Source organism: Gorilla gorilla, chromosome 9 (assembly GCF_029281585.2).
Source record: "Gorilla gorilla gorilla isolate KB3781 chromosome 9, NHGRI_mGorGor1-v2.1_pri, whole genome shotgun sequence".
NCBI classification, from domain to species: Eukaryota; Metazoa; Chordata; class Mammalia; order Primates; family Hominidae; genus Gorilla; species Gorilla gorilla.
Window position 1 is genome coordinate 37,501,825 of NC_073233.2, and position 13,176 is coordinate 37,515,000.

Below are 13,176 nucleotides of genomic sequence, written 5' to 3' on the forward strand. Positions count from 1 at the left end.
GACACAGCAGCTGCTGGTCGATGGAAGGATGGCCCACGTTCACTTGGCTGCTGGATGCCCCACTGGCCTGCAGTGTGTGAACTTGTGGCCCATTCTTTTGGCTCAGGCATTTTTTATGGTGGTGCTTCCTAGATGATCCAACCTAAACTTGACTTCCTGTGTTATTAGAAACTCCTTCTAACGTCCGGCTGAAACACCCACTTGACCTTGGCTTAACTGGTCTGTGACACTATCATCACTATAGAGCCATCTTTCCTTGACTATGCCAATATCCTGTGACAAACATCCCAGCTTAACTCTCAGTTACTTCCACGACCTAGGACACATGAAAACCAAGCGTGGTTCAGAAAATCTCAGGCCTCCTTCCGCCTGTCTTTGATATGCCATCGTGTCGAGGTGGCTGTATCCTAGGTTGCTACAGCATAGCTTCTTCCTGCGTCTCAATTTTAAGGGGAGTGGGGCAGAAGTCCCTTCTGCCTAAGCGCTTGTTTTCATTTACCTGGTGCTTGTCTTCCTCCCTAAGCTACACCCTGCAGAAGGAGCATTTAGGACTCACTCATCTGGCTGTTTGAGTTTTATTCTCCCTTTTCTTAGACTTCTTCCTGTATTTCCTCTAGGACAGAAGGGGCTGAAATTTTATTTTATTTGTGTGTTGTTTCTTTCTTATTCCTCACTCCAGCAAAGGTTCAACAACAGACAGAGTCCTACTCTTAACTTTAAAGGGGGAAATTTGTGGCCTTCTAAGTTTAACTGTGTATATGCTAATTGGGAGGAGTAAAGGTTTTTCTTGAGAGGCAAATTTTCTCTCAAGGTAACAGCCTTTTTTGCAAGGATATTGTCTTGTTGGACAATTCCATTGAACACTCAGCAACAATATTATTGTGACAAGTTCTAGGGATGCCTGGGGCCTAGTTTTGGCAGCTTTGTACTTGCAAAGGCCTGAAAGAAAAGCACACTGATAATTTAAAAATCATTACCCTGGTTATATTAACCATTATAATATATGAAGGACTTCTTTAAACTTGTGACATGATTAAGATATTTGAGTTGGATACCTTAGGTTCCAAGGAATAGATACTCGCTCAGATCTTCTAAATTCATGGGACATTTACTGTGAGGACATATGTGACATATCTATTAGGGCTGATGGGTTGCAATCAATAGGAGCTGATCCAGGCTAACTTAGGCAAAACCAGAATTTAATAGGATGGCAGGTGGTAGCCCATGGAATTCAAGGGAAGGCCAAAGAAGGAGTCTGTAGAGAGTGGGAATCACTCCAGACATCTCGATCTAAGGGACAGTCTCTTTACAGTGCTGCTAATGGTACAGATATTCTCTAATTCTTTATGCCTCTAAGTGGCTCCCTTCATGACTATCTCTTAAGAGAGAGGCTGATTGGCCTGGCTAGGGTCAGGGGCCCAACCCTTAGCTCGCAGAGCACAGTTCCTCCAAAACTCAGAGTGGTAGTGGAAGAAATGCAGTAGAGAGGCAGTTTGAGAGGGCAAGCTGAGTTCAGGTTAGGGCACATGGCATTCCTGATCATGGCAGAATATCTAAGCAAAAAGTTTATAATCTGGCTACTGAGTCAGGACTAATTTAGAACCATTTTCTCCACAGAATGCGTAAGAGCTAGAATTTATTATTACAAAAAAAAAAAAAAAAAAACAGGAAAGGAAAAAGATCTTAGCCATTTAAGGCCGGGCGCCGTGGCTCACACTTGTAATCCCAACAGTCTGGGAGGCCGAAGTGGGCAGATCACGTGAGCTCAGGAGTTCGAGACCAGCCTGGGCAACATGGCAAAACCCCATCTCTACCAAAAATACAAAAAACTAACCAGGCATGGGATAATCGCTTGAGCCTGGAGGTAGAGGTTGCAGTGAGCCAAGACTGTACCACTGCACTCTAGCCTGGACAACAGAGCAAGAAACACCCTGTCTCAAAAAATAAAATAAATAAATAAATAAATAAGTTTCTTTAAGTGCTAAGTAAGTTTTGGAGAATTCCCTTTTTTGTCCTTTTAGACAAATTATAACCCTTTTAAAATAATACTCTTTTAAAATGGTTGTTATGCTTTGGTTTGCTGATTATCAAATATTATGAAGTTTTCTATTATACAGAGCAAGACTCCGTCTCAAAAAAAAAAAAGTTCACAGTCTCTTTGATCCAGAAATTCCACTTCTTTTTTATTTCAATAGTTTTCAAGGTACAGATGGTTTTCGGTTACATGGATAAGTTCTTTAGTGGTGATTTCTGAGATTTTGGTGCACCTGTCACCCAAGCAGTATACACTGTGCCCAATATGTAGTATTTTATCCCTCACCCCCTCCCAACTTCCCCCCAAGTCCCCAAAGTCCATTATATTACTCTTATGCCTTCCCATCCTCAAAGCTTAGCTCCCACTTATAAATGAGAACATATGATATCTGGTTTTCCATTACTGAGTCACCTCACTTAGAATAATGGCCTCCAGCTCCGTCCAAGCTGCTGCAAAAGACATTATTTTATTCCTTTTTATGGCTGAGTAGTATTTTATGGTGTATATATACCACGTTTTCTTAATCCACTCATTGGTTGATGGGCACCTGCAAATTGTGCTGTTATAAACATGCATATGTGCATGTGTCTTTTTCTTACAATGACTTCTTTTCCTTTGGATAAGTACCCAGTAGTAGTGAGAGGTGAAGCCAGCTGGACTTCCTGGGTCAAGAGGGCACTTGGAGAACTTTTCTGTCTAGCTAGAGGATAGTAAATGCACCAATCAGTGCTCTGTGTCTAGCTAAAGGATTGTAAATGCACCAATCAGCACTCTGTAAAATGGATCAATCAGCACTCTGTAAAATGGACCAATCAGCACTCTGTAAAATGGACCAATCAGCAGGATGCGGGTGGGGCCAAATAAGGGAATAAAAGCTGGCCACCCCAGCCAGCAGCAGCAACCTGCTTGGGTCCGCTTCCACGCTGTGGAAGCTTTGTTCTTTTGCTCTTCACAATTAATCTTGCTGCTGCTCACTCTTTGGGTCTGCACTAACTTTATAAGCCATAACACTCACCACGAGGGTCTGCGGCTTTATTCCTGAAGTCACCGAGACAACGAACCTACCAGGAGGAACAAACAACTCCAGATGCGCCACCTTTAAGAGCTGTATCACTCACTGCGAAGGTCTGCGGCTTCACTCCAGAAGTCAGCAAGACCACGAACCCACAGGAAGGAAGAAACTCCAGACACCTCTGAACATCTCAAGGAACAAACTCTGGACACACCATCTTTAAGAGCCGTAACACTCGCTGCAAGGGTCCGCAGCTTCATTCTTGAAGTCAGCAAGACCAAGAACCCACCCGAAGGAATAAATTCCGGACACAGAAGGATTGCTGGATCAAATGGGTGTTCTACTTTTAGTTCTTTAAGGAATCTCCATACTGTTTTCCACGGTGGGTGTACTAATTTACATTCCCACCAGCAATTTGCAAGTGTTGCCTTTTCACCACATCTACACTAACAGCTATCGTTTGTTGACTTTTTAATTATGGCCATTCTTCCAGAAGTAATGTGGCATCTCTCATTGTGGTCTTAATTTGCCAGAAATTCCACTTCTAAAAATTTGTCAACAGGAAATAACTATGGATATGCACCCAAAGATTGACTAAGAGGATGACAAAACATTGCTTGCAACAGTAAAAGGATTGCATGCTATGTAAATGTTCAAAAATAAGGGGATTAGTAAAATAAACCAGTAGGGTAGAATATCATCATCTATTTAAAATAATGCCATGAAATATTTAACAATGGGAAACAATATCATTACATTAAATGAAAAATTAAGTCTCAAAAAGTAAATAAAATTTTAAATATGGATCAGTATATATAAAAAGGGCATATGCCAAAATATTGAGAATAGCTACTCAGAATGGTGAGGCCATGATGAGTAGTATAACCCTCTTTTTTTTAAATTTATATCAGCTTTACTCAACTAAATTTTCTACAATATCTATCTATCTATATATCTTTCTATCTGTATAAAGAGAAAGAGATGCATTAATTTTGTAATAAGAAAGCCTCTTTTTAATACTCCTTTCCTTGTCACCCACCAATATATCTAACTTACTACTGTACTTATTTTTTATCATCTATGTCCACACTTTCTCCAACATAATTGCTTTTTCCCTTATATCTTCTCAATTTTTAAAAGATCAAATATAATTCAAAAAAACCCTAAAATTCATAAAAATAGACAAAAGGAGATAAACTATTATCACCTTTGCTTTTAAAATTGCCAACAGGCTACTAAACTACTGTGGGAATCAAAAAAAGAATGTAGTGTAAATTGTGTCGGGCAATGGAAGATTAATAAATTCTTATTTAAGAATTGCATTAAACTATATTTCCTGCTTCTTAAAAGTGAGCGGAAATGAGAACAAAGATGAGGAAGAGAAAAGGGTGGGATACTCACTGCCTACTCTGTCACACTGTTCTGGGCACGGCAGATACACTGTATCATTCAGCTCTCAAAATAACTTCAGCACATTTGTGTAAATGATGCTTGAAGTTAAGTAGCATGCTCATGAACACAAGGCAAAGAAAATTGAAAAACTAGGATTCAAATCCAGGCATGTCTAACTTCAGCCGCTTATGATTTTTAATTTTGTCTTGGATACACCAGAAAATATGATAAAATGAAAAAATAGCTAGATAGTAACAAACTGGCAATTTTTAAATTCAAATCGAAGCATAAAATTATGAAAGCTTAGAGTCAAAAATCAGAATTCTATTATGATTTTTTATGACCTAATGAGAAAACAAATTACATTTGGAGCCTTTAATCTAGGAGAATTCATTTTGGAAGATTATACAAAAAAGAAACTGGATAAAGATCCCCTGGCTGTCTGCAATTATTAGTGAAACTTACCTAACCTCTACTTCATCTCTAGGATTATCAAAAACAGCACCCAATGTCATTATTTTTTCATACTGAAAATATCCATTAATCTATTCTAATACAATACAACAATTAATGAATACTCAGAGGTGCTGTTAACAGTTTTGTATTTAATATTTTAGACATTTTCCTAGGCACATGTATAGAAATACAGGTCCATGTAAAGTACGTGAATGTTATGTTTACAGAAATGGTATCACATCGCCATATTAGTTGACAGCTTGCTTATTTTGCATAGCAATGCATTCAAATGTTCCTTAAAAACATCTTAAGCAGACCTATAACTATCTAGTCACCTATAGTTATCGAAAGGTACAAAGGTCAAAAGGTACAAAGTTTCCATTAGAAGGTATAAGTTTTAGTGATCTATTGCACAGCCTGGTGACCGTAGTTAATAATATGTTGTATATATTTAAAAATTTTAAATGTTCTCACCACAAAACAGTGATAATTATGTGGTAATGGACATGTTAATTCACTTGATGTAATCATTCCATGATGTGTGTGTCTCATAACATCACATCGTACCTCATAAATATAATTATTTGTCAATTAAAAATAAAATAAAATAAGAATAATTTTCATTCAACCTGGTTCAATTTTTTCATTTCATGTCTAATTGAAAGCTGTCTCCTCATCACAGTGCAAATTAGACTTGCGACACAAGAAGTTTGGAATAGGGATAGAAGCACACTGTCTTTTTATTTTCGTAATCCTTAACTCTGTCGCTATTGGGGACACATCATTTTTGCCTCCATTCCATTGGAGAGAGCTTAGTCACATGGCCATTTCCAACTGTAAATCAGGCTGGGAGATAGAGTATAGTTGTATTTCAAAAAAAGAAAAGAGTGATTCTAATGGAAAGCTAAAAGGCTCCACCACAGTGTTGCTCTATACAGGGTAACCATGTGATCTACTGTTTAAATCAGGAGTTGCTGAGAGTGAAATAATTAGGCAGAGATAACAAGTAAATTCTAGGAGCGTTTTGGGAAAATTCTCTTCTACTATTTCTCTGCTTACTAAGGTCCTCTAATCTCTTTGGATCGCCTTTCCTGAGGCAGTCTGTCATCTCCTTTGTGTCACCAAAACAGTGTATTCACAGCTCGAGCACATCAGCTCACACATTTGTTGAAATTATGTACTGTCTTTCTACTTTCTACTGTCTTGTGGTGTGCCTACACCTCCACTCTGCACCTGTGGCCATCCAAGAGGTTACTGAGTCTTCCCATTTCATTTGGTCCTAGTCGAGAGACAACAATCATGGCAAACCATGCCACAATGGGGCGGGCTAATTGGCTCAGTCCTGACTAACCACAGAACGGCATAATTAGTTCAGGAATGAGCAAAACTGGAACACTCAGGAATCTTTCCATGGGCTTTAATGTGTGGGAACTGAGAGAAAGATGGTTTCTTTCTCCATCCAGTGGCCCAGCTGCCATCTATCTCTACATATTGTTGCCATAAGGGAATACAGACTCTAAAGTTTGGATATATTCTCAATACTGAGTCAAAAAAATTTTAAACCTTGAGCAGGCTAAACCATACATATACCTATATTTTGGATTTAGCTGGTTTTTGAGCTCTAATGTAAGACAAAAATCTGACAATGTCACTGTCCACTCCAAACCCCTCAGTGACTCCCTACTGCCTACAGGTTAAAAACCCAAGCTCTTTATCATGGCATTACTATCTGGCTTCTCCCTCCTCATCTGCCTCTTCTCCCATCCCCTTCCTTACAACTCTGGCTTGCCCTTACGCTATGTCATAGTTATTCTCATGTTATACAACTATCTCATGTCATCAATGCCCCTATATCCTGAAATTATGAGAGACTCTCAAAATCTACTCTTCAAACCCCCATCGCATTATCAAGCTCCTTCCCCACTCTGGGAATTCCCACTGTAATTACTTGTTATAACCATAAATTCTGTTGTGGGTTGTGGAGAATATAAGGATAAAAAGTAGATTACTGGCCAGTCGCGGTGGCTCACGCATGTAATCCCAGTATTTTGGGTGGCCCAGGCGGGCGGATCACTTGAGGTCAGGAGTTCCAGACCAGCCTGGCCAACATGGTGAAACCCCATCTCTCCTAAAAATACAAAAATCAGCCTGGCACAGTGGTGGGCGCCTGTAATCCCAGCTACTAGGAAGGCTGAGGCACAAGAATCACCTGAACCCAGGATGCAGAGGTTGCAGTGTGCTGAGATTGTGCCACTGCACTCCAGCCTGGGCGATAGAGCCAGACTCAGTCTTAAAACACACACACACACACAGACACACACACACACACACACACACACACACACACACACACACATGCAGATTACCATAATTCTATGCTGTATCATTCACACAGTGTCATGCACACACACACACACACACACACACACACACACACACACTCTCACACCTGTGCCACTGTTCAAACTGTTGCTCTGCCTATAATAATATGGTTTGGCTCTGTGTCCACACCCAAATCCCATGTTGAATTGTAATCACCAGTGTTGGGGGAGGGACCTGGTGGGAGGCGATTAGATCATGGGGGCAGATTTCTCCCTTGCTATTCTCACGATAGCTAGTGAGTTCTCACAAGATCTGGTTGTTAAACAGTGTGTGGCACTTCCCCTCACTCTCTCTTTCCTGCTCCGGCATGTGAAGAAGGTGCCTGCTTCCCCTTCACCTTCCTCCATGATGGTAAGTTTCCTGAGGCCTCCCTGGCCATGCTTCTTCTACAGCCTATGGAACTGTGAGTCAATTAAACCTCTTTTCTTCATAAATTACCCAGTGTCAGGTAGTTCTTTATAGCAGTATGAGAACAGACTAATACAAATGCTCTCCCTCAACTAACACTCACACATACACTCAGACTCTGCTCTGGTTTCCCTCCAGGAAGCCTGCTCTGACTTCTCAGTCCTAGGCCCAGGAGCCCATCTTTGATACCCTCTACTGTGCTCCTATATTAATTATGCAGGGTGCTATCACAGCACTTATCACAGTGGTAAGTGGTGTCTCTTACATGTTGATCCCTTCTACCAGACTGAGCTCCTCTAAAGTAGGCTCTTAGTATGTATTCATCTCTACATCTCTCATGTCTAGCACAGAATAGATATTTTAACAAATACCAGTTAACCCGAACAGAGCTGTAGTGAAAATTATGGCTGGGATAAATAGAATTATTAAAAGGAATTCTGGAAAGCCCTGAAGTCTGGTGCAATATATAAATATAAATAAAGGAGGATAAAGAGTCCATTGTCTGAAGCCATCTTCATCATGCAAAGCTGGCCTTTTACAATATATAAGGTTAGAAAAGGCTGTAAAAGGGAACCCTGGCACTGGATTTCATTACTGGCTCAGTCCTCTCTGGAGCCCAAGTGTCCATTCCTGCTGTGAAAGGCTAATGTGGATGCATTACTATGCCCTACTATGTGGTTCTTCTTCCCAGGTGTTCAGCCTTGTGTTCTGCCAGTTACCACTCTGACCAGAAGCATTTTTAGGCAAAGGGACATTTATTGTATAAACTTGTAACTAATATATAACCTCAGAAGATTTATTTTTACTTAGTTCTGACTTTCAGAATCCAATTTGGATTCTAAATTTTTACTGTCCCGCATTTCTAATCCTGTTCATTTTTCAAAAAAGCTAAAACTTTTGTTGTTCACAATGGTTTGAATTTGGATACTAAAGAGGACTAATTTACTTAGTCTGAAATGGATTCCATTTTGCTTTCCAAAAAGTTTGACCTCTCAACTTTATCTAGAACCTAGGTCTTTTGATATTTTCATGTTCAATGTTTGAATTCATCATCATCATCCATCATTAGAGGAGAGATAATTTCTTGAGGACTTACTATGTGCCAGGCACTGTGCTAGTGCTGGCACTGTCTCACTTATCTTTAAGAAAGTACCGTAGGGGGGAAGAGTCAAGTATGTTTGAGCTATTTGTCCCAAAACATGACCCATTTCTCAAGACACAAACTTTGAAATCTCCACAGAAAAAATAATCTCCTTCCTTTGAATTCTTTTTGTGTCACATGTACAGAATTTTGCATCATCAACATCATTCAAAAAATATTTATTGAATACTCATTATGTGTCAAGGTTAGGAAACAGTGGTTAACAAGCCAGACATTTCCCTCATGGAGCTTAACATCTTAGAAAGAAGGCAGACATAGGACAAGTAGGAGTAAGTATGACAAGCATAAAAAGAAGTGTGGAATTTGGAGGAAAACTACCCTAGGCTGGAGGCCACACCAGTAAATGCACCCATGAGCCAGCAAGTTATGAAGCTAAAAGTGGGCAAGAGGTGACCACGTCAAGGTGGACAAGGGAAGAGCATTCTAGGCAGAGGAGACATTAGAGGCACCTCGTCCACAATATATCTCATACAGTATCTTCATCTTCAATATAACCCTAAAAAAATCATTATTGTCATTTTGCAGATGAGAAAAACTAAGACTCAGAGGTCGGACCAGTTAATAAGATTAGAACTCTTGATGACTGGAATCTAAAACATTTCCAGTATGCTTAGCTCCTTCTCAAACTTGCCTTGCCCAGCCCATTTGGATCAGCAGTTGGAAAACTGTTTCTGTAAAGAAACAGATAGTAAATACTTTTTAGGCTTTGCACACCAGAGGCAAAAACAAGGATAAAATATATGAACTTAAATAACAAGAGGGAAAAGAATTTCATGATGTGTTTTACAAAATTCAAAATATAATTGAGTACAATATTTTGAAATACAGATCTACTAATGAGAAGAATGTAATTCCTTTTAGGAGAATAACATTTCACTTAATTAGAGTTCAAAGCTAATGTTTCCTATCATCGAATCAATCACAAATATTCATCTGTGAAAACCATTCTAACTTTCTGATCATATCAAAACACGCGGCCAGTCAGATCTGGCCCCCAGGCTTAGCAACCCCTGAATTGGACTATAAACACTGAGATCAGTACTGAACAATAATTTAATGTGAGGCACACATGTAATTTTAAATTATCTAGTAGCTGCAGTAAAAAGAAACAGGTAAAATTTATTTTAGTAATGTATTTTCTTTACCAAAAATGTAATTATTTATACATATAATTAATACAAAAAGTATTAATAGGCTATCTTGCCATCTTTTTTCATACTAAATCTTTGAAGTCCAGTGTGAATTTTACATTTGCAACATGTCTTAATTTGGACTAGACACATGTCAAGCATAGCCCAGGGACAGGTCTGTGTCAGTCTGGGCATGTATAAATAAGAAAGGCAGAAAATATAAAATCTGTGTTCCACTGAAGAATGCAAATTCTGTTTAAAGATGATAACTGCCACTCAGCTGCACAAAATCCTGTGTGAAAAAGTGAACCAATGTGTTGCCAGATGTTCCAGATTTTATGAGACATATTTCATACTGCACATAGATGCTCAATAAATATTAAGACTTTCAAGTTAAAACAATAATGTTTGCAAATAAAATACTTCAAGAATATCAAAGGAATGAAAGTAGATGATAAAAATATAGAAATAATGATATCCATATTTCCAACCATCTTATAAAAATAAGTTTACCCACTTAGATTTTTCAATAGTATTTTAAAGAATAAAATTATTCAGTTAAAAGTGTTGTAACCGGCCAGGTGGGTGGCTCACATCTCTAATCCTGGCACTTTGGGAGGCCAAGCTGGGAGGATCGCTTAAAGCCAGGAGTTTGAGACCAGACTGGGCAACAAAGCAAGATTCCCTCTCCACAAAACATAAAAAAAAAATTAAAAAATGAGCTAGGCATGGTAGCACACACCTGTAGTCCTAGCTACTCTCGAGGCTGAAGTGGGAGGATCACTTGAGCCCAGGAGTTCAAGGTTACAGAGCAAGAGCAAGACCCTTTCTCAAAAAAAAAAAAATATATATATTTATATATATATATATACACACACACACATATATACACACATATATATACATACATATATATGGATAAATGAATATACATATATATATGTGTGTGTGTGTGTGTGTGCAATGGAATATTATTCAGGCCTAAGGGAAGAAAATTCTGATATACGCTAAAGATGGGTAAACCTTGAAGACATTATGCCAAGTGAAATAAGCCAAGCACAAAAGGACAAATATTGTGTGATTCGATTTATGAGTTATCTAGAGTAATCAAATTCATAAAAAACAGGAAGCAGAATGAGGGCAGGGGCAAATGGAGGCTTAGAACTTAATGTACAGCGTTTCAGTTTGGAAAGATGAAAAATGTCTAGAAATGCATGGCAATGATGGTGGTAGAACAATGTGAATATTCTTATGCCACAGAACTGATCAATTAAAAATGATTTAAAATGGTAAAGTTTATATTATGGTATTTTACTACAATAAAAAAGTAGCTATAACATGTTAATAAGAAAAACACTTGTTTTTATTTAATCGACAAATAAAATTTGTATATATTTTTGGTGTGCAATATGATGTTCTGAAATATGTACATATTGCAGAATGGCTAAATCAAGCTCATTAACCCATGCATTATCTCATATATTTATTATTTTTTGCAATAAGAACACCTAAAATCTACTCTCTTAGCAATTTTCAAATATACAAAACATTGTTTTTATTTTATTGTATTGTATTTTTTTGTTTTTGAGACGGAGTCTCGCTCTGTCACCCAGGCTGGAGTGCAGTGGCGCAATCTCAGCTCACTGCAAGCTCTGCCTCCCAGGTTCATGTCATTCTCCTGCCTCAACCTCCTAAGTAGCTGGGACTACAGGCACCCGCCATCATGCCCGGCTAATTTTTTGCATTTTTTTTTTTTTTTTAGTAGAGACGGGGTTTCACCATGTTAGCCAGGATGGTCTCAATCTCCTGACCTTGTGATCTGCCCGCCTCGGCCTCCCAAAGTGCTGGGATTACAGGCGTGAGCCACCGCGCCTGGCCAAGCCAATACATTGTTTTTGACTATGGTCACCATGTTGTACAATAGATTTCATGAACTTAATCCTCTTAACTGAAATATTGTATTATTTATCCAAAATCTCCTCATTCCTCATTTCCACCACCAGCCACTGGCAACCATCACTCTACTCTCTGCTTCTATACATTTGACTGAAAATACCCATTTTTAATCTTTCTTGAAACAGTGAAGTATAGCCTTTCAAATTCAGACAAATTGGAGAAGAAAGAACATGAAACACTGAAATGTTTCATTATAAATGTTTTGAATTGTCTTTTTTCATATTCAGATATGCACACCAACTGCAACAAGATTAGCAATGTCAATTTTTTCAAACTGTGGTAACATTTCTTAGGAGACACAGAAAAATTGATAAGTTTGACTTGTAGTGAGTGTTCTGCTTATATCTAAATAAGCCCCTCCAAAGTGTCTAAAAATATTCAAAACAGTTGCTTTCCTGAGCATTTTATATATTCCCCCCAATATCATTCTCATAATTGATAGGGATGTATATTAATAAAAATAAAAATATACCAATAAAACACATACCAATAATATAAATTGGATGTATACCAAAAAAATACAAAAAAAAAAACAAAAAAATACCAATAAAAATAATAAAAATAATACGTGCTTTGAGGACTATTAAGAAAATGAAATGAGATAACTTTAATTAGACCAGAAAAATCTCATTATAAACTACAAAGCACTGTGCAAATATTTTTATTGCCAAATAATTAATAAAGCAAAGAGCAACTTTTGTCCTGGTTCCACAGAAAACATCACACATTCCAGAAACAAAAGTCTGAATTGACAGATTACCAAAATAGCTGCTTTCCTCCAGCTAGGTTTATTGGCAAAATATTCTCTATTTCCTCGAATCCATGTAGGGACAAAAAGGTACACTGGTATCCACTCTGTGATTTTTAAGTACAATTCCACAGGGCAAATGCTTCCCGCAACTATTTGGATATCTACACTCTAACCCAGACAGATTTGCATTTATAGAGAAATCAGAGCAGGATGTTCCTAGCTCAATACTACTACTATCTAGTATCAAAGAAATCCCATCTCCATTTTCTAATGCATGGTCTGTATTTGGAATTCATTTCTGTGGGAGGTCATAGAGTCAAACACTACAACTGAGAAAGGAACTGTTATTCACGATGCAGGCAGTAAGTGTGAGCCAAGATTGCCAGGGCAATCAAATCTCATGCTTCAAGAAAGAAAATCATCATTTGCAAAGTCAGAAAGGAATTTCCTCTTCTCTATTAATAGGAAATACAGGCAACTTGACAAACGAAT

At 38.2% G+C, this 13,176-nt stretch overlaps 1 protein-coding gene across 3 annotated transcripts in view; it reads right to left on the minus strand.

Moving 5' to 3' along the window:
- Positions 1–13,176, minus strand: part of DCDC1 (doublecortin domain containing 1) — a 401,001-nt gene that overhangs the window by 189,083 nt on the left and 198,742 nt on the right. The window contains exon 10 of one of the 3 annotated variants that reach the window (XM_055356899.2): positions 8,990–9,518. The exons of 1 other annotated variant lie outside the window; for it this stretch is intronic. In XM_055356899.2, the coding sequence (XP_055212874.1) occupies positions 9,498–9,518 (21 nt within the window). In that variant the 3' untranslated portion in view covers positions 8,990–9,497. Of the gene's footprint in view, positions 1–8,989; positions 9,519–13,176 lie in introns of those variants that run through there. One more of the 3 variants, XM_055356900.2, reaches the window with a different exon arrangement.